General features: G+C 47.1%; 4 protein-coding genes across 4 annotated transcripts; 1 reads left to right on the top strand and 3 right to left on the bottom strand.

Moving 5' to 3' along the window:
- Window positions 1-5743: 5743 nt before the first annotated feature.
- TRV_05150 (uncharacterized protein) lies at window positions 5744-6914 on the bottom strand (the record flags this gene model as incomplete). Its single annotated transcript, XM_003020720.1, has 2 exons — window positions 5744-6122; window positions 6268-6914. 2 exons carry the CDS (start codon window positions 6912-6914, stop codon window positions 5744-5746), a joined length of 1026 nt encoding a protein of 341 aa, XP_003020766.1.
- Window positions 6915-11092: 4178 nt separating this feature from the next.
- TRV_05148 (uncharacterized protein) lies at window positions 11093-11845 on the bottom strand (the record flags this gene model as incomplete). Its single annotated transcript, XM_003020719.1, has 1 exon — window positions 11093-11845. The coding sequence occupies one exon, from the start codon at window positions 11843-11845 to the stop codon at window positions 11093-11095; it is 753 nt and encodes a 250-aa protein (XP_003020765.1).
- An 850-nt stretch (window positions 11846-12695) lies between these two features.
- TRV_05147 (mitochondrial inner membrane protease subunit Imp2, putative) lies at window positions 12696-13648 on the top strand (the record flags this gene model as incomplete). The annotated part of the gene is made up of 2 exons (XM_003020718.1): window positions 12696-13192; window positions 13282-13648. 2 exons carry the CDS (start codon window positions 12696-12698, stop codon window positions 13646-13648), a joined length of 864 nt encoding a protein of 287 aa, XP_003020764.1.
- Window positions 13649-13881: 233 nt separating this feature from the next.
- Window positions 13882-21561, bottom strand: TRV_05146 (uncharacterized protein; the record flags this gene model as incomplete). The annotated part of the gene is made up of 1 exon (XM_003020717.1): window positions 13882-21561. One exon carries the CDS (start codon window positions 21559-21561, stop codon window positions 13882-13884), a length of 7680 nt encoding a protein of 2559 aa, XP_003020763.1.
- Window positions 21562-21973: the final 412 nt, after the last annotated feature.

The following is a 21973-nucleotide window of genomic DNA, read 5'->3' as shown; positions in this document are numbered from 1 at the left end:
TTTTTTTTTGTTTTTTTTTTTTTTTTTTTTTTTTTTACAAAAAAAAGAGCCGACTTGACTCTCTGTGGAGTGGTACCAGGCGTTTTGAGATCAATCAGAGACACGTTTTTCTCACTTGATCTTTCTTTTTCTTTCTCGTCCTCTTTTTTTTTTTATTTTTTTTTTTATTATCATAATTATTATCGCTATTATCTCTTCATTTTTTGTGGAAGCAGATCCAGGGCTCACAGGGCCTAGCGTCGGGGATTTACGATCCTGGGCCAGAGACGACGAGGACGGCGAAGCTGAATGAGAGACGGGCCTGCAGATATCATCCAGACAAAGGTGTGAGATACAGAGATTGCAGATATACGAAGATCACACATGACGATGGCCAGTGGCGTGGACGAGCAGATAGATCAGATCTCGCGCTCACGCTTATACTGTGGGACAAGGAAAGCTGCACAACCAGCGAGTCTCAAGAAGAGAGGAGGAGAGGACGCAGAAGATACAGAAGAAGCAAAGAAAGTATAGGAAAAAGCAAGAAAACAGATGGCGTGGTGGTTGCCCCCTGACCTGACCACCAGCCTTCTCTTGCAACGGACGGGGGGGGGGGGAAAGCGAGAGTTCCTGGCCATGCTCTGGGACGAGCAAGGGGGAGACAGACACATGCATTCAGACAGACAGACAGGAAACTGAGGGGGGAAATAAACCGCAAGAGAGGCAACGGTGATTATTCCTGAATTTTCTCGATACAGTGATGATGATGAAGATGATGAAGATGATGATGCAGATGGAGATGCAGATTGGAGATTGGAACATGGGGACCTGCAAAAACCTGTCAAGAGGAATTGAAAAATATAAAACAAAAACGCAAAATAAAAAGGAAGACAGATCGGGAATCCGGCCCGCGAACCATCGAGATTAGGGCTCTTTCCCCTAGCAGGGGTTGATACGAGGAGGCAGAGGCAGAGGCCTCGAAATGCAGCATCAAACAGGGTGACCTTGCTCTCTTCAGCGGGAAGCACGATCAAAAAAGCAACAGGGCCTCTCTTTTCCTTCTCCATACATAAAACGGTGTTTATACAGCATAATATACGCCGTCAAATACGCACTAGTTGATTTATTGTCCATGCACGATAGCAATCCGGCCAGATGGAAGGCGGATGTGGCGTGGATGTGCGGACATAGTCTCAGGAGAGATGCATACACACACAGATACATTTTCACGCACAAAGAGGAGAAATCAGATTTTGCTGTCTTTCTCCATAACTACTAAAACAACAACGGTTGAACGCCGGTTGAGCCGCTTGATCTGATAAATTCGTGCAAGCAGTTGCTCCGAGACACGGATACGACTGACTGGGCTCCGTAACTCTGGACATGGCACCAAAGTAAAAGGGGAGGAATAACGATTAATATGAGAAGGATATGGGACACGGATGTGGATTTTGGGCCGCTGATCCAGGAATCTGTCACGACAGACAGACTGGTGGTGGTGATATCTTCTGTCTCTCCTCCGTAACTTGACTTTAATGCTGGTGCATGTCCAAAACGATCAGCAAGCAAGCCAGAATGACAAGCACTCGCATATACGGAGTACGACGGGTCTGAAATCTTCCAAACCCGGAATATTCTCCCCTGCTTCCCCCATCGTCATCTCCATATATCCATCCCCATCCCACCACAACTGAGCTGAACTAACTAAACTAGTGTGGAATGGAAGTGTAACAATAGGAGGTGAAGCCGAATATCTGGGTCCAAGTTGCCAGCTGCAATGCCAATAGCATATGGATCCAACAAACAACAGACAACTCGCAACACAGGAGGCAGACAAGCGCCCCTCTTTCTTCAAGGTGAGACAGATTAACTATTTTTACTAGATGGCTGCGTTGTAAAAAAGTCAGCAAAAAAACTTCCTCCGTTTAAACCACACCATCTTATTGGCGAGGCAGACTGAAAATTATATCCAGGCACTTGGGATTGCTCGAACCATGGCACAACTCCCGGCCAGCTAGCAAATCATGGCCTATCACTTGCCTTTTACATCGTACAAGAGCCAGCATTCACAAATTATACGCGAGAGCGCATGATTCTATGACTGTATGGCACTGTCCTCGTCCCTATCGGTCCCGAGAACGTTACACTGAAGATCGATACGTTGTCCTTACTCCAGCCATTGAAGGCAAATTAGAAGGGACGAGACACGAGCGAGATCCAATATTGCTGTTGTCGCATATACACAGCTCATTTACTTCTTCTTCCATGTGTTCAGACTGTCAGGTTTGTTGTTTAATGAAAAGAACTACTCTATATATAACAGGGTTTTTGACTGTTAATCTTATGGAGATGCTCGGGATCAGTTACTCTGACATAAAATTATATACACTAAGGCTGAGAGCTAACTTTGCTGTCTTAGATCGGAACATACGATCGATCGGGCTTACAGAAGAGTCCACCATTCCCCGAGCATTATTTCTTCTCCATACCGCTAAGCCTGATCAACGGGCCGCCTCACCAATTTGGCAGGTGAGCAGGGGAAAACCTCAACATCTGATGGGCTCGTCTAGCGGCTTTCTCTACCTTCTTCAAGGATATTTAAAATCCGTTGCTACTATACTTCTATCCACCTCGGATCGGAAGAATGAGGCCATCGATAGGACACGAGAACGAGAACCAGCGGGCTCAGGTTCCAGAAGTAATGTAACCATCTTACACCTCTAGCCTGCTTTTGAGGCCACTTTCCTTTTTCGCTCTGGTTGTCCCGTTACGATACTTTTCATACTTTTACTGCTGGTCCCAGGATTCAACAGGCTGCAGATTGCCAACGGCTGGAGTCGCCAAGGTCTTCTAGGGATCTTTCCCGCCTCCCCAATCCATGATCCCATCCCCGTTTCCGCATGGGAAGGGCCAGAGAAGGGGAAAAGGAAGCCACGAAAAGAAAGGGATAACTATGCATAGGACTTTCAATGTCGTCATATACACTAAGAAACAAAGGCCCCAAGTGGAGAAGAAAGGCAAGCGAAGGAGTAACTAAGAGGGCAAAAAAATGACATGTCCATCTCAACGGCCATCTTGCGCTGCCGCCGTTTGCCTAACGGGCGAGGCGAGGAGGAGAAAGAGCCGAAAAAGAAAACAGGACGCAGAGCTTGACTTCTCTCGTTTTAATGGCTGGGATTTTCGCATAATCCGCCCTCCCTACTTCTGCTTCGTCAAAAAAGACAGCGACAACTGACATTCTATTGGCGGAATACACTGTTTCCGAGGGATGACCCGGCTATATAATATGTCAGCACATATATATACATATACTTAATATCACCAGCTCGATTATTACATACGACGAGAAGAGCTTTCAGTCAACAAAATAAACCCTGAAGGAACCCTGTCAATAGCCGAATGATCCTCAAGCATCGTCTACTGGTTTCCATCCTTTAAAACAGGTCTGCCAGATACACTTACGTTATCCGTTCAACCCAGCCACAGGTGCTGAAATCTTTTACAACCAAAATAGCCTCTTCCAACGATTTACAAAAACAAGGCTCTATACGATGAAGAGGAACAAAATCTCTTGTCCTCCTTTTCTCCCACATGTTTCCAACATGATCTCTCCATCCCTGCTTGGTGTGATGGAACAAAAGATTTCATGCAAGATGTTTAACTCTCAAGCTTTCTTGAGCTCAGCCGGTCTATGGAGGTACAATCTTTATTCGTTCACAGCCGCAACGCCTCCTTGCTTATCTGACTGCACCGAAGGTCTAGAGCCGTTCTTTTTGCTGTACACTCTGTCTGCCTCTGCTCTCGCATGAAGCATACATCCTGCACATATAGCCCCAGGAAAGGCCTCTCATTCTCTACTCAACCAGCGCACTGCATATGCCCATTGCGCCTTCGCTGCTTGCCCCCCCTCTTATGCAACACGCCCGTTCCTTTTTATCGCCTAATACCATGATGTAACCTAGATTAGGTTGATGCAAAATCCCCATTCCCATCTTGTGTTCCTAGGATATTTTTCAAAAGAGCCCGAAACTAAGCATGGGGGAAACCACATGCACAGTGGACGAGGAAGAAAAAGAAAAAAAAAGGCGAGCAAACAAGCAGGAAGAAAAGAAAAACTCCCTGAATAGGGGGCGCCAACTGCGCAAACAGGGGACGGGGAAAGGACGTTGCAGAACCGTTCCCAGCCCAATCACCTCAGCAGACACTTAGAGGCCGCTGATATAAAAAGACATTACTACAGTCGGGATTTGTAGGAACGAGTTACGGAGTACTCTACGGAGTACTGCCCATCTTTATCGTCCTTCTTTTCTTTCTGAGCTGCCTCCCATCGCTCCCTCGTTCTCGTTCTCCCAATTTCATGACGGGAGGAAAAGGGGCAGAAGTCCGGTTTCTGGGGGCAGTGCATCGTCATTTAACACCCCTCCCCCCTGGCACACTAAGCGCAAAAAAGTAGGGAATATATTGGCATATTCCTGTGCTATAATATCATACCATCCTGCTTGACTCCTGGCTCTCCTCGGTAACACCATCCGATGATCGGGATTTGCAATCCAATCCCTGCGAATCGTATCTCATCTAAATCTTCATAACGAAAACGAAACCTTTCCGCTCACAAAACCGTAAAAAACAGAGATCTCACACTCACTTTCGGTCTGTCTGCCTGTCTGCCTGTCCGGTCTTTTACGCAGATTAGTATGGATTATCGTTAGCTAAGACTTATGGTTAACAGGTTTGATATAGAACCTTACCCCGTTAAGGTCTAAAAGGAGAAAAATCTCCGAAGCGTTCCCTTCCTTCCATCATCTTTCTTTTTTTACTTTCTTCTTCCCTGATTTCACCGTTTACGAACGTCGAGAGGCCCTTTGCTCTGCTCGAGTTTCCCCTTTCAGCTTGGCTCCCCGGTCCGTTGTGCTGGGAGATATCCGTATATACCGTCTGTCTTATAGATGGGATATCGACAAATCGGCATCTCGCATAGGGGCAAAGGACGCAAACCCATATCATATCACTAGGTGACGAAGACAAGACAACTAGTAGAGTCCCCGTTCCATGGTATCGAACGATCGATGAGTATCACAAGGCTACTCCGTATGGAGCGGTAATAATGTACATGTACTCCCTACTTACACAGACTTAGATAGTTAACCCTAATAGTCTAACTAGTTGGCCGGCGCAAACGCCCAGGCGTGACTCTTCGCTCCGCTTCAACCTTCCGGCCGGACTTTCGGACCTCGATAATTTATAGATAATGCATACATATATGTGAGGATACAAGGTGGCCCGGCCGTTTCATGGCTTGACGATCCTCTTGGGGCATCTAGTGGAGGAGATGGGGAGATTTAGGCTACGGTTGCCCCTGACTAGGTGGAACTGCAAGGGTTGGATTGACGCGATAAAAAGGGCAGAAGGGCAAAAGAAAACATGGTCGGTTTGGAAAGCCCGATGTCTGCATTGGGGAACACGCATACTTTTTATCTGATAGACAGCCATGCTCCAATCAACCCCATAATCCCTTAAGCCAAATCCGTAATTCCAGAGTACATTGACCACATTGTATCATATCACATTCGTGAGGAGAGGGGGAAGAAGAAAAAGAAAAAAAAAAAAAAAAGGAAAAAAGAACCAACGAGGAGGTTTAATGGCTTGAAGTACTCCGTACGGTGTACAAGGGCGGTTGGGGACTTTGGACAAAATGAATAAAAAAAAAAAAAAAAGGAGAGGGGAAAAAAGCAATTTCTTCAGCCTGTCAATGTCAAGACTGAATCTATCTGAATTTCCCTTCATGAGAGGATTCGAGATCGGCGGCACTGGAAACGCTCTGGACATCGGCCGCGGTTGGACCGTTATCAACTTCCACCGGATCGTCGTCGAGGTTCTCCTTAGTGTTCACCGGTTGGTCAACCTTTTCCCAATCATCGTCATCTTCGAGGTCTCGAGCAGTGATGGTGCTATTATCTTGGGCCAGTTTTGTCTTTTTAGCCGTGGAGCCACTGCCCTGAGTCACTGGTTCAGATGTTGGCGCATCAGGAAGACTGGCGGCGAGGATCTCGGGGGTATGTGGAACGCCAGCTCCAGTTTCTGTTTCTTCTGCCTTAGTGGTCGTGGAAGGCGGAAGATCCTGTTCAGTGGGAGGGAAATATTGACTATAGCATCAAAATTCAGTAACTCGTTAGCTGGATTTTTTTCTTTTTCGATTTCTTTAAATTGTTTTTCTGCTATCCCTCCCGGTTCAAATACCCATGGTGGAGAACGGTTGGAGAACGAGAGAAAGGGTAAAAAAGTACGTACGGTAGGAGCATATCATATGCCCTGCAATCTTTTCTCTCAAAGGTACAGAAGATGACCCTCTCCAATGACTCGGGATGGGACTCAAGGAACTCTCTCACCACCTTGATCGCCACAGTGGCTGCCTCGACACTTGGATACCCATAAACCCCGGTACTAATCGACGAAAAGGCGATACTCTTTACCCCATTGGCGACTGATAGTTCCAGGCTGCGTTGGTAGCAGCCTCTCAGCAGCATCTCTGGTCTTCGCACGTCACCCCGACCAGGACCTCCACGAAACCTTTCCATCACGTATACGGGTCCCACGGCATGGACGACCTTTTTGCATGGCAATTCATAGGCATCCGTGATCTTGGCATCACCCGTCTGGCATCCATCAAGCGTACGACACTCTCGCAGCAGGTTTGGGCCTGCTACTCGATGGATTGCCCCGTCGACGCCCCCGCCACCGAGAAGGGATTCATTCGCGGCATTCACGATGCAGTCAACTTCGAGCCGGGTGATATCATGGGTTACATGGCTGATGATATCGTTGAGTCGCTGCGATGGCGTGGAGACCTGCGGGGTAGCCGCTGCCGTAAGATGTCTAAGACGATAAAGTAGAGACAATGTAGGGATTTCAGCCAGGGGGAGGATAGCAGACGCCATTTTTCACAGTCTTTTTCTCTTGCTTGTCTGTGTTGTGGATAGGTTGACGTAGAGGGTGATGGTAGCTACCTGTTAGTGCAGGCAGAACAATTTGATATGACGTTTGTCCACGAGGATCACCGATCACTCTGAATGTCTGCAGCCCAGGGCTGTCTCTATGAATCTTGTGGCCCTCACCATCCAAATATCTGTATGTGCGGCCGTCTCTCTTCGTCTTCGTCCTCTCACTATGTCCTTTCAGGCCGTCTTCTTCCTTTGCTTGTCCCCGTCTGCGTCTGCGTCTCTTGCATCTTCGTCGAAGCTGTCGAAGCTCCTGTGGGGAAGGTAAGTTTCCACGTGACTGGACCGTTTAATTAGCGGCCTTTTATTTATCCGTATTATGTAATATATTAGTCATGGAACCTTAGGTCAACCTTAATTCTTTTATTTTATTTATTTTATTTTTTTTTGTTTTCAACTATCTCATACTCTTATTTTACTCCGGACGCATCCATCGGAGATGCAAGAAAGGGATTGAAAGATACAGGAGGGAAAGGAACAACAGAAGAGATGCAGATGACAGAAGACAGGTCTCAGGGGAAGTTGTAGCAGGCTGTGACAGCTGTACTCTGCAGAACCTCGGCTGCCGTCAGTTGCTTAGCCATGGATAAGGTGCATATCAGACCTGTAACACAGCTTGCTCGCGTCTTCCTATCACAAGCTTTCATGCTCCCTGGAACATCTACTAACAATTACACGTACGTAAGTAGTTACTTCGGATATGGCATTCCACCTGGCAGGGCAGATCTGATGGATCTCAAAAGGCAGGAATAGAAAACGTCTTCTCACTGTGAAGAAGCTTTTATTCTCGTCTGAAACCCTGCTCAGTTGTTGATTACATGGACAACTATACTCCGCACATAGCAAATGGTATAGGTACCAACCCCCTTTTCTATCGGATAAATCGTATAATAACAACAGAGTTCTATAGCGGAGGAAGAAGCCGACAAAAAAATTTAGTAACAATAATAAACATATAAAAAGCTTTTGAAAACGCGGAATTTCAATCACTCACCAGCTACAAAAATCGGGAGGAGCTTTCCCCCACAATAAACGGCCCACCGACTGGCTTGTGGATCGTGATGCGTGGCTGAAGTTGTTTAACACATCTTTTCCCGAAAGTTAGAAACTGGCCGTTGACACTGGCACTATACTCCGTACTGGCGCTTCCTTACCCTTCATCTCCGGGAAAAGGCCACTTTTTTACAAGGATGAGGTGACAGGGCGTGAAGAGGTGGCAGACTGAGTGCGCACTAAGATGCCAACAGCTCCATATTGAGTGGGGAATTAGCCTTCCCTGATAATAAAACAGACCTTACAGTACTAACACTATAGTTATATCTCGAAGCAGTTATGACCTCTCAGGCCTTAGAGCATGTTCGGCTAGACCTACTGGCGAAGCTTTCCTAGGCTCTTAGCCATCGACCGAGGCAGGCGATTCTGTTTCCCTCCTTTTCTTCTTTGGGAACACGATTCAACCAATCTTGCCTGCGGGCGCTGATATTGGATCAATTTACCCTGCACTCGTGGCGACAAGTTCTGGCTAGGCAAGACTTTCCCTAAAAAGGCAAGCTTCATTGCATACGCTTTTTTCGGCATATCACTGGTGATATTCATATCTTCTCCAGTTGAATTTTATTTCCCCCCATTTTCTATTTTTTGTATTGGATTTTGTTTGTCTTAAACTCCGCCGGTTCTTCGATTCAACTTGCTTGGACCAGACCCCCCCTTCCCCCCTTTTTCTCACACTCTTTTCTTAACCTTTTAACACATGCTTCCAGCACTCCCGAGGAATTTGGGTATTATCTAAGTAGCTCAGCTGGTGGAGACCTTAAAAGCTCATCACTTATTGCTTCGTTAGTGGTATCCGTACGATATGGCTTCTATGATCTTTCTGGTAGGTGTTCTCGTTTCATAATTGGCGTATCGAGAGAAGAAGCTCTCCCACGAAAGAAATCCAGCTGCCGACGGTGGAGTGGCGGGTTCGCATTATTTGCGGAATGCCTATCGGTTAGGTCGCCGGCCACAGCTCAGGATTTGCAGCTAGTCTTCCCATGGAAGGTCCATATCCATCCATATCCATGAGCAACGAGCCTGTTCACGGCGATTTCCGTGGCTATCAAGACTGATATTTTTCTCATTGCAATCAACCGAGGTCTACAAAATATCGTCCGTATGTCGATGGGGAAACCTCTTCTCAAGCCATGTAGTTCTCCCTGCCTTCCTGCATATTTCAGACTCGGCCATCCCGACAGTCTCTGCCGTTTGTGATGTTGCAGTTTATTCAGACGAGATATGTAAGGCTTTTTTCTTCAACCCATATGAAATACGGAGTACATGATGCCTGAATCAATGCTCAGTTTGACGTTTAGCTGCAGCGTCAGAGCCTAAGGTCTGTCCAATAGGCCTTTCACCTGAGCCCGGACTCATTGGATTTCTGTCTCCTTTCCAGGCATTTCTGATCGGTTTGCCCTGCATCAGCCGTGCTCCTTCGGGCAAATTCAGCTGGGATGGCACGCCCTCACAGCCGCAGACAAGCAAGCTGAACCAATCCCCGGGGAATATGATGGATTCAATAGTTAGGTGTGTCAAGGAGGCCAAATCCTCCGGCCAATACCATACTGTATCCCTTAACCAAGTTGGCATTGTTCTGGTGATATACCATGCATCGAACCCTCGAAATATCCTAGGCGCCGTTGGCACAGACTCATGGGCGGTGAAGAAAGTTTTTTTACGCTTATTGACACTATCAATTTGGACTACCCAAGCGCAAGAAATACGTCTCGTTTATTACATATGATACATGGATGCGGCTCCCGTTTTAAAAGGCAATGGCTGTCTGTAAGACAACGACATCGCATACATACAAGTCTTCACTTCCCCAGTTCCACTACAGTTGCGAAGTTACACAGCGCATGATACGGTTGTTGTTACATGCATCATTCTACTATCTCTTGGGACCATTATATTTTCTTTTTTTGTTTGAACATGAGATTATCGATTGTGGCTCGATGCCATCCCATCGAAGGTGCACCCAAGCATATGGCGGGAGGCTGTATCGCTATAAGTAGCAACAAAAATTGGGGATCAGTGCACATTCTTTTATGATCACCCTTGTTGTCCATAAAGGCTGCAAGAGGACAGACCCCTAGTGCAATATTCGCTCGGAGCTTTCTCTTAGTGAGCGACGAGGCATCTAGTTCCTCGATTGATCAGCTTTAGGTTGCGATCAAAATGGATACCCAGCGAAAAACATAATTGCTTGTGTGAGAGCAGAAACCTTGATGCAGTTCGACACGATTCTGGATATTGATTAGCATGCTTTCCTGAAGGCTACGGGGTGCTGGATGACTTTCCTGCCGCGAAGTAAACTTCAGCGCTGTGCTACGTGCTATGTAGCGTATATATTTCGATACAGGCTGGGTTGTAGTGGTACATCATCCTTCAGGCTGAAGATTATTTATGTTTCCTTTCTCTGGGTCAAGGGAAAAAAGGAAAGAAGAAAAGGCGGGGGTACATCCCGAGGTTGGATCGGCTGGTTGATCTTCGATATGCGGAAGTCAATGGAAGGGAGAACACTTGACACAGGGAGCTGATCAGAATATTACTTTTCTTTTTACGTATTCCGTCCGTACATATTGAGTCTGGTACGTGATCGAATGAGATGCCTTCATAGAGCGTTGAAGTGCGATGCAGTTAGAGCTCTGTAGCAAGAATTACATATGGCAAATAGGAATAATAGGAAATGTGAAGTCCTGCTAATTTTTAACCATGGCTCTCACACACAGATGAATGCTGAGATACAGATTTGAACCTCCATGACTAGATGTGACTGGCCTAAGTGGGATTTAACTTTCATATTTCACAGGTAAAAGGGTGGCAGTACATAATGTGCTCGGTATTCTGTGGATAACCTCGTTTCTGTAAATAAATTAACGAGTACATGAAAAGGAAAAGGCCGGGTATCTGGAGGTCAAAAGAGGACAGGTTGTTGCGAGATTCGACTTCTCTCATATGAGAATTAGTATTGTAGAGGTACTCCGTACTACGTTGAGAATTAGCGTTTAGTCGTGAAATTCCTGGAGACACCATTGATGGACGCCCATTTCGGGGTATACATACGCGGATGCATCTTTCACTTAGTTGGTAGCCTTATCGCTCTCTTGATCAGGTAGCGGTTCTCCAAGTAGTGTAGCTAGCGCAAGTTGGGCATCACGGCAGAGTTTGGTTCTCCGAGCCCCCTTTTCCAGGAGAAATCCCGCAGTAGCGATCTTCTTGCGAGCTATAGCCACGGCAAGAGGAGTCATATGACGGTCATCAAACTTATTTATGGGACAACCAGCATCAAGTAGAACCTGAATAGCGTCAATATGATCGTTGAAAGCCGCCTGATGCATGGGATAATAACCCCATTTCCCCCTAGGCCATCTCCCAGTGTGAGTGGCTGCAAGTGATTTCAAAGCAGCTGCACTGCCAACCATTGATGCCAACTCCAAAGCGTGTCCAAAATGCATGTCCACAAAAAATTTTCGGTCCGGCCTAGGTCCTATCATTCTGGTGATAGCATTACCCAGGTTCATCACGGCAGCCCATTCGAGGGGGGTATCAGTGACAAGCATGCTGGTCATGCGGGCGGTTTCCCATGTTGCTACTGGGGACTTATATGCGTATTGTCCAGGTTTTATATCAGCCATCTTTTTCCACAAATAAGGCTTGACCTTGAATCGATATAAAAACGGAGTGATTGTAACGTTAAGTCGTTTGTTACAACGGACCAGTCGACCCACGTCAGACATACCAAGCTCTGCAGCAACCATGCACAGAAGCTCAGTAGAGAGACTCATTAGAGTGGCTCCGCTAGCTGTGGTAACTTTGTTGCAAATAAGAGCCATCGATAATCCTATAAATATAGTCAGTCAAAGGATAAATGTTGACGCGTTTTTAGAAAAAGGATAAGAGAAAAATAGATAATACTTACATGAAGATGATTTAACGCGAACTGCTGCCTTAAATTCACCACTCTAAGGCAAGTAGAGTAAAAAACCTACTACACAAGAGTGTGGGATCTAGGGGGGCAGGTATAGGTAATAACAGTTTAAGTACTTCTATGCAGCACTATATGTGGGAGTGAATATTGTACCTGAGTCATTAGTGTAGGCAGAGGTAACAATGCAACAAAGGTGAGTTTGAAGTTTTGTCCTCTCAGTAAGGCTTGTAGCTTACGTGATAACAATGTGAATAGCAGCCCTTGCAATTTAGCATGACATACTTCCATTCTTTAATAACTTAAATCATGATCCTTCTATAAAGTAATATATAGAAGTAATCCATAAATTTATACAGTAAGGCTCCTCTATACCTTATAATAAACATGATAGATAGCTGAAGTTAGATCGATTTTGACCGGCGGACTTTATTGGCAATTTTCGTAAACGGTATACAATAAATAGGACATGTATTCTCCTAGCCTGTATCCATAATTCCACTAAAAGCCTTGATTAAATGTATACATGGGGTATTCTGGGTATAGATGGTATCTCACATGAACTTGCAGATGTGAGGTTGACAACTTGCAGTCAAGATTGAATTTCAAGGTTGCATCCTGATGCCAAGACCTTCTTATCTTATCTGATCTGGGCAACCTCACCTGCAGAAATTCCCAGCCCAAAATAGGTACAAACCACGATCAAAGAGCATGAGATATAGCAACAGGCCTCCAGAACAGGGGTTTTTCCTCTACTCATGTTATCACTATTGAATGGATTCTTTATACCATCGGCCTCTCGCCTTTCCCGATTGATCCTGAAGAAACCAAACCCTGGTATTATCCATCGATTGTCGCACCCAAACGCAGCTCCTCCCAGGTTAAAATCGCATATATCCAGGCTCAATTCGGTACACAAACGATGTTCAACAGCTGCATCTAGCAGTAATGATTCCAAAACTCAGCACCATGGCAATAATATTACGAATAACACGGATGGACCGCGGGGTCGCTCACGATATTCGTTTGGCAGAAATGCTGCACTCGACACATTTTTATTCACAATCCAGGGGTTAGCTCTCTTCATAGTTTTCCGCGAACATGTTTTGGATGTCAAATGGATCAGCGGTGCATCTATGTCACCATATTTAAATAAGGGCTACAATATCGACAATATCGATAGCGAGATGGTGCTGGTGGACGTCACATATGCCACAAAGCTGCATTTAAAAAGAGGAATGGTGGTGGTATTTCCGTTAGTATCCCCCTAATTACCTGTATTCCAACTATTTGATGCTAATCGATCGATATTACATTTAGATCGTTGCGCGGATCTAGCTCTAGAACTGAACCAAGCAAATTGTCTGTGAAACGTATCATAGCCCTACCGGGCGATGTTGTCACCACACGACCGCCGAAGTCTGGAGAGGGAGACCAAAAAACCCAGATTGTTCCCTGGAATCATGTTTGGGTCGAAGGTGACGCAACTGATCCCGACTTGTCGTTTGACAGCAATACCTATGGCCCTATATCTATGGGTTTGATAAAGGGGCAGGTTATGTGCGTCTTACGCCCTAAATGGAGGACTTTGAAGTGGTGGGAGTGGGAGAATGAAAACGATCCTGTGGAGAGTGGTGGAGATTATGGAAAGAGCCAAAGGATGAGGGTCAAGAAAGATGCAGTTACTGTTTACGACCCTAACATGAACTAGGCATGTTACGTACATATGTGTCTGTAGGTTAAATCTGGATGCCAAAAAAGACAAAGAGCTGGGCACATCTAGATAGGATAAACATGATCATACTTATGAAAACGGTGACGATGACCGGCTTCTACCCATTAATCCCCTGATACCGGTGCGGCGCGATGGAAGTTAAAATATTGATTGGGTAACCGAGATGTGCATAATATCCTAGTCTATCAATCTATTTTACTTTTTTTTTTTTACTCATAGCCACCAATTTGTCTTGTAGAATTGATTGCATCCAGGTATTTATGTATGTATTCTTCACCAATCAACGGGGCTGGATATACATCCAACCCGAAGACGTGCTTGCCAACAGGGCTTCCCTTTAGCAAATCTCCGGCGGTCTCGTCTGTATAGCCATCGAGAACAGTGGTGATACGGGCTAAGGGGCTCTTCGGGTTGAGTGCTGCATACTCAAGGGCGCGACGATGCCATTGACTGAAAGGGAGTACTTCCAGATTACCACTGGCAGCACCCATAATCCCGAAGAAGGTGTCAAAAGTGGGCGCGCGCGGATTCACAAAGTCGTAGTCTTCACCAATGCGCCCCTGGTCCTCAGTCATAATCATGGCAATAGTGCTGCATAGATAATCGACCGGGAGAACGCTGGACAACGTGGTATTTAAGGATGGAAAAGCTCCCAAGTCAAGGCTCCCCATAGCAAGATTATTCAAAAAGTCGCCACGATCAAGACGGAAGCGGCCATTAGCACCTGAAGCAGCGACAAATGGCAGGCGATAAGAAGAAGCTACCGCTCCGCGGAAACGAGCGGCCACAATCATTCTCTCAGCAAGATATTTTGAAGTACCATAGCCATATTCTCCATCAAGTTCAGTAAGACCATAACCTAAGTGAATGGGCAGTGTGGAAATTGTTGAGACAAAATGGACTGCCTTCCCACGTCCATGAGAAGCAAGACGCAAAATTTCATGGGTACCCAGAATATTGGGACCAATATAGTCTTCCAAAGGACGCATCCAATCCACAAGAGCTCCTGAATGAATTATTGCATCGACTACATCAGCTAGCTCATCAAACATATCCTCGTGAAGGCCAAGCAGTGGTTGAGAGAGATCGCCAATGATTGGGTGAATCAACGATGCATACTCCGGTTTCCAAAGACCATATTCCCGTAGTGTTTGCGTCATGCGTTCTTGAGCTTGATCTAGGTTACTAGAGCGTATAAGACAGTATACAGCTATGCCTCTTTTGAGGAGTTCGTGAACCATGAACGCACCAACAAACCCTGTTGGTCCTGTCACAAACACAGCTTTCGGGGTATTTAAACAGGAAAGGGGGTGTTTTGTTATGTTTTCAAATTGGAAGCTTCGATCTAGCACACCCCTTTTAATAGCTGCCATATCGACATGAGGAACAGATTTTGCTGCCGAGCCGTTGGCCTTCATCCCACCATTTGCCTTGGCCTCGGCGTTGGATTTGGATATGCCATTAGTATGTGACACACCGTTGGAATCTGGTGTGCCATTGGTGCCATGGATGCCATTAGTGCTGGTGCCATTAGCGGTATTAGTCTTTGGAGTGCCATTAGAGCTTGAGACGCCATTAGATCTGGAGGCGCCATTGGCCTTTGGCGAGGATGTTGAGCCAATGTCAGTACTGTCTCGAAAAAGGGATAGGATGAATTCGCCAAGTGACTTGAGATTTGGGCGAAGAAGTGCGACGTTCGGTGGTAACGTCATGCCGGTCAGAGTTGCTAGATGATTGCGGACCAAAATAGCGGTTAAGGAATCAATTCCTAGTTCCTTTAGGGGCTGACTGGGGTCTATTTCATCCATCTGAGCATATCCCAGTGCTTTACCTATGGCTTTTCGAACAATGTGGAGCACAATCCTCCCGTGTTGCGCAGGAGCAGCATTTGATAACAAGTCGCGTAGATTCATGTCGGTATTAACCGCCAATTTGTCATTCTGTTCCCCCAAGATTGAGCGTAGGAGCGGGGGTATACCACCCTGTTCTCCATAGTAAGATTTAAGCCGTTCCAAGTCCAGAACAGCGGCTATGGTGAGTGGTTTTCCACATCGAACTCCTTGCTCAAACAGCTTCAGTCCGTCCTCTGGTTCTAGAAAGCCTAGCCCAAGCTGCGAGAGATGGTTACGAGTTGTTGATACGAGAGTAGTTGCCATGCCATCTCCACCCCAGACACCATATGCCACTGAGGTAGCAGGCAAGCCCTGAGAACGTCGCAGGTAAGAGAGGGTATCAATAAAAGAATTAGCAGCAGCATAGTTTCCAAGTCCGGGTAAGCCCATGATACCAGAGATAGATGAGAACATCATGAAGATATCCAGATCCATATCCTTTGTTAATTGATGTAGGTTCCAGAGGCCATCTACTTTGGGTGCAAATGTTGTGGCGCATTTTTCGGGAGTTAAGGATGATAAAACGCCTGAGTCAACCACTCCAGCTGCGTGAATCACGCCTCGTAGAGGTCTATCGGCAGTAAACTTCTGCATAAAAATTCTAAGGCTGTCAAGATCCGAAACATCACAGCGAGCTATGGTAACGCTGGCACCCAATTTGCTAAGTTCAACAACAAATGCGTCGGCTCTAGCAGATACCTTACCAGTCCGAGACAACAGGACTAAATCACGGACTCCATGGCAACTGGCCAGCCTGTGGGATACGCGTTTTCCAAGATCACCAAGGCCTCCAGTAACTAGAACTGCGCCATCTGTTCGGAGTAGTGGCTTTCCAGCGGGTGCTGAGGCCAAGTTAGTGCGTTCCAGATGCGGTACAAGTAGCTGTCCCTTGCGAATAGAGATTTCTGTCTGACTATCCGCTGCCAGCGCCGCTCCAAGGGCAGCCAGGCTTATCTCGTCATCCACGTCGACTAGTCTAAGATGCAGTTCGGGGTGCTCGCTTCTCGTGGTCCGCATCAGGCCCCACAGCGGCCCGGCCCCGAGCCCAGTTGGCTGGTCTCCAGCGCCCGCACCGACCGCATGCCGAGTAACCCACACAATTGGCGCGGCAAAACCAATATTGCTTGCTTCCTGCAGATGAGCCAGGGCTGCTGCCGTGAAGGCGTGCGCTTTCTGAACGACATCGGCATCAGAGTCCCAGAAAACTAGAACGCCATCGAGCTGCATAGCATCCTGGAGCTTGGCAATATGAACCAGCTGAACTCCGGAGCTTTCCAGAGCTCGATGCGCGGCTATCACCCATGTAGTTTCAATAGACAAATTGAAAAGGCCCCAGATGCCGCGAGGCCAGGTTTCGCCCACAGAGAGTTGGCACCAGTTTATTTCAAACATCTTATTTTCCGCTCCGCTTACGACTGTTTGAGAGTCATTTCTTTGTGTGAGACCATTGAGCCAGCTGGCTTTTGTTGTAGGCTGGTAAGACACGCGCTGGAAAGCGTAAGTAGGCAGGCCAACTCTTTCACAGTCAAAAGGTTTAAAATATTCAGCCCAGTTGATGGGTACATGTCGCATGTGTAACTCGTGTGCGCTATTTTGGACGACTGAGACTTCATCTGCTCTTGGCTTTAGGGAGGGCAGCCACAAAGCCTTGCTCATTTGAGAAATATCAGAAACACAGGCTGCACCCAGTCCACAAAGGGTCGAGCTAGGTCCAATCTCAAGGAAAATATTAGCTCCTTGTTTAATAAGTTCCTGGAAAGCATCACTAAATCTAACAGCCCGGCGGGCCTGTTGGACCCAGTATTCCGCACATTGAAGTTCACCAGCTGCAGCTAGTGAACCGGTCATGCTGCTGATTATGGGTATCTTTGCCGTCTCAAATTGGAGATCCTGAGTCACAGCTCTGAAGGCATCCATCATACCATTCATATGAGCCGAGTGGAAAGCATGGCTAGTATCGAGCAGTTTTGTTTTACGGCCCATCCTAGCAACATGGGCTGTTACAGCCTCAACCGCCTCAGAATTCCCAGATATAACAATTTGTGAAGGTGTATTATAACCTGCTATCTCAACTTCGTCTCTCTTGCTCAGTTCGTTCACCACTTCTTCAACCTCGATGCTGCTGGCTTCTACTGAGGCCATCTTCCCTTGACTAGGAAGGCCTTGCATCAAAGATCCGCGCATTGCCACCAACCGACAAGCATCAGACAAGTTCAAAATGCCTGAAACATGAGCTGCTGCAATCTCTCCCACGCTGTGGCCAAGTAGAAAGTCAGGCTGCACGCCCCAGCTCTGCCATAAATTCCAGAGAGAAACCTCAAGAGCGAACAATGCAGCTTGAGTGTAGTCGGTTCTGTTGAGTAATGAGGCATGTGTGCTTTCTGGTTCGGCCCACATTACATCAAGTAGAGGGATATCCAGTTGCGTGAAAAGGCCTGCAATTTTATCTAGCGATGTTTGGAAAACAGGGTAGACGGAATAGAGTTCTTTGCCCATCCCTAGTCGCTGGCTACCTTGTCCGGTGAAAAGCATCCCCAACTTTGGCTTCCCGACCTCATTCACATTGAAAAGTTTGTCAGAGCTCGAGCTTATAGATGCCAGAGCATCCAGTACCTGTGCCTTATCTCTTGAAACCACTACCTGTCTGCGTTGGAGGTGGGTACGAGTAGTAGCTAGTGAGAAAGCAATGTCAATTAGGCGGTCCTCTTTTCCAATGCCATTGTCGATATGTAACCGAAGTTTCTCAGCCTGAGCTTTAAGGGCTGATTCACTGCCCCCAGAGAGCAGGAACGGAATAGCGCGAGGTACTAAAGTGGGCAAAGTGCAACCATTTTTTCTGGTGAGAAGCTTAGGGGGCTCTTCAACGACGATGTGAGCGTTGGTGCCACCAATTCCAAATGCACTTATACCAGCCCGGCGTAGTCTGTGATCCCTAGCTGGCCATGGTTGAGGGGCAAGAACCAACTCCATGTTGGCCCCTTTCCAGTCAACTGACCTGGTAGGTTCGTTTACATGTAGGGTTTTGGGTATGATATTATGTCGCATTGATAAAACCACTTTTAGTAAGCCAACGAGGCCGGCAGCAGCCTGAGTATGCCCAACATTTGACTTCGCAGAACCTAACCTAAGAGGGTCCGAACTAGTGCGCCCATTTCCAAAGACTTCAGCGAGTGCTATTGCCTCAATAGGGTCTCCAAGTTTAGTAGCAGTGCCGTGAGCTTCAATATAGTCAATTTCGCAGGGTTTCATTGCACCTTGCGCCAGGGCTGAACGGATAAGTTTCACTTGGCCAGGGCTGTTGGGTACTGTTAGACCGGCACTGTAGCCGCCATGCACAACTGCGGTGCCGCGCAATACAGCATGGATGGTATCACCATCGCGCTGAGCATCAGACAGACGCTTCAGCACGATGGAAGTAGCACCTTCACTAAACCCTGTGCCATCTGTATCCTGGGAAAAGGCCCTGCACCGACCATCTGCCGAGAGACCACGCAGTTTGCTAAACTCAACGTGTATGCCTGGTGTGAGAAGAAGGCTTACACCACCAACCAGAGCCATGTTACACTCACCCTGGCGCAAAGCATTGCATGCCAAGTGTGTGGCTACCAACGAGGAGGAACAGGCGGTATCAACTACTAGAGATGGGCCTTCTAAACCGAGGGTATAGGACAAACGGCCCGACATAGCGGCACTAGCACTCCCGGTAATTGAGTATCCCTTGAGGTCAGGAGGGGTGCTATTCGTTGTTCCGTTGTTGCTCACACCAATAAACACGCCTGTTGCACTGCCTCGCAGCCTTTCCTTTGTATAACCAGCTCGCTCGAAACTTTCCCATCCCAGTTCCAGCATTAGGTTTTGTGCTGGATCCATGGCCTGCGCCTCACGTGGAGAGATTCCAAAAAAAGATGCATCGTAGGAATAAACCGAGTCCAGAAAACCGCCTCGGGTACAATATGAGGTACCTTCAATATCAGGATTTGAATTGTATAGTTTAGCAGCGTCCCAACGATCCTTAGGAACATCGGTAATGGTGTCTCCACCATTCTGCAGTAACTGCCAGAATTCCTCTGGGGTTGTCACGCCACCAGGCAATCGGCAGGCCATGGACACAATTGCAATGTCTTCATGACTGCCAATAAATCTATCGTTTGCTGTATTGAGTTCCTGATTGCTGGTACTTTTCTTGCCAATACCAGTCAGATACGCAGCCAATTCCTTGATTGTGTAATGCTCAAATAATTTTGGCGTAGGTATAGGCCGGTGCAGAAGCCTCTCCAATATTGTTTGCATGCGGATGATACGTACAGAATCACCACCTAGGTTGAAAAAGTTATCTTCTATGCCAAACCGGTCGTGTCCAAGGATATCTGCCCAGATTGCCAGCAACTGTTGCTCCAGCTCGGAGGTTGGCTGCTTCGAAGCCTGGCTTTGAATAGCTTCTAGTGGGTTAGGGAGTGCTTTGCGATTGACCTTTTCATTGGGTGATAACGGCAATGCATCCATTTGTACGAAGAATGCTGGCAGCATATACGCCGGAAGGCGCTCTGCCACCCATGGCCGTAGAATGGTATCAAGCGAAACATCACTACTCAGGGCCCGATCCAATACACAGTAGGCCACTAGACGGTCATCATGGCTGATAACAACTGCCGCAGACACACTCGCATGGTCGAGAAGGACCGCTTCGATGTCGCCAACATCGATACGGTGGCCGCGGATCTTGACCACGCCGTCGATGCGGCCCACAACTTGCAGCTTTCCAGGCGCCAGAAAACGGCCGAGGTCGCCGGTTCGGAAAAACAACCCGCCGTGGAATGGATTAGCGAGGAAGCGCGCGCGTGTTAGCTCGGTGTTGTTGCGATAGCCGTTCGAGACGCTGCCGCCGCCGATATATATTTCTCCCTCGCAGCCGACGGGGGCAGGAGATAAGTTGTCATCGAGGACATAAATTCGCCCGTTAACAACAGGTTTCCCCACGACAATATCACCCTCTCCCACTCTCCCAACGCTGCCATAGGTTGTCTCCGACGGTCCGTACACATTCCACACTGAATCAGCAGCGGCAAGCAGACGGTCTGCCAGTTGGCGGGTGAGAGGTTCACCTCCACATATGATCTTGGACAGTCTTGGATCTCCTTTCCATCCCGACTCCAGGAGCATTGTCCAAGTTGCTGGGGTAGCCTGCAAAATAGTGACATGATGCCGCCTCATTAACTCTAAGAGCTCCCGCGGATTTTTAACGGCAGTGGTATCCGCAATGACCATTGTGGTGCCCGAAACAAGCGGCAGTAACAGCTCTAGAGCTGACATGTCAAAGGATATTGTCGTTATGGCAAGCAAGATATCATGCTCGTTGCAACCTGGCTCATATTTCCGCAGCGAGCTCAGAAAATTGGCAGCAGCCCCATGGCTAATTTCAACGCCTTTTGGCTTCCCAGTTGAACCAGATGTATATATTACATATGATAAATCATGTGGTTGTATATCGGCTTCCAGATTTGTGGTATCAACAATCGAGCTGTCCCTTGCCTCGTCCACGCTTATGCAAATATCTTTCCAGCTTGCCAAACCCTTGCTCGGACTACCACTCAAAAGGATGAGCTTAGGACCAGCATCACTGACCATTTGGTTGATGCGTTCAGCGGGAAACAATGGATCAATAGGGACGTATGCAGCACCCAGCTTGAGAACAGCTAGGACGACCACGATAAGATCGATAGATCGTGACACAGCGAGGCCGACCAAGTCGCCATGCTTTAAGCCTCGTTTTATGAGGCTTCGAGCGAGTATGTTTGCAGATTCGTTGAGCTCAGAGAAAGTCATCTCTGTATCTCTATGAATTAGAGCCGTGTTCTTTGGGAAAGTATCCACAATCTTCTCAAACAGTTGGTCCAGACGACCACCAAGTAAAGATATGTCCTCGGCGGCATTGAAGTCATAAACAAGGCTCTGGTAGTCCTGGTCGGAGAGAGAACTTGTCCTTTTGTGATTAAGCATCTCGGTAATTCAGGGAAAAGCAAGCAAATATTCTATATGATAATGACTTTATTTTCTAGGGCTAGTAAGTGATGTTTTTCTTTGAGAATCTCAGATATTGATCTCAGTGCAATTGACTAATATGACTATTTAAAGGCGGAGGATGACCTTCTCGCGCACAGTAGGCGAGATGCCAACCCATGGTTTCAGCTCCTTCGACCGATTGGCTAATAGAATATCATTCCCGACGGGGCATACTGCATTGACGGTGAACCATGTTGCTTTGGCTAAACGGCAAGTGCAGGCTAAACCCGAGTCCCTTTTTTAAGACATGACGGCTTGACTGTGAAGAGCGCCACGTTCTGTTGTTTCTGGATATCCATATCTCATACTTTTTTTCGCCCGAAGGCTGATGTACCCAAGCTATCCACAA

The sequence above is a fragment of the Trichophyton verrucosum genome (assembly GCF_000151505.1).
Source record: "Trichophyton verrucosum HKI 0517 chromosome Unknown contig00389_1.f1.exp, whole genome shotgun sequence".
NCBI lineage: Eukaryota > Fungi > Ascomycota > Eurotiomycetes > Onygenales > Arthrodermataceae > Trichophyton > Trichophyton verrucosum.
This window is presented reverse-complemented; position numbering and strand designations above follow the sequence as displayed.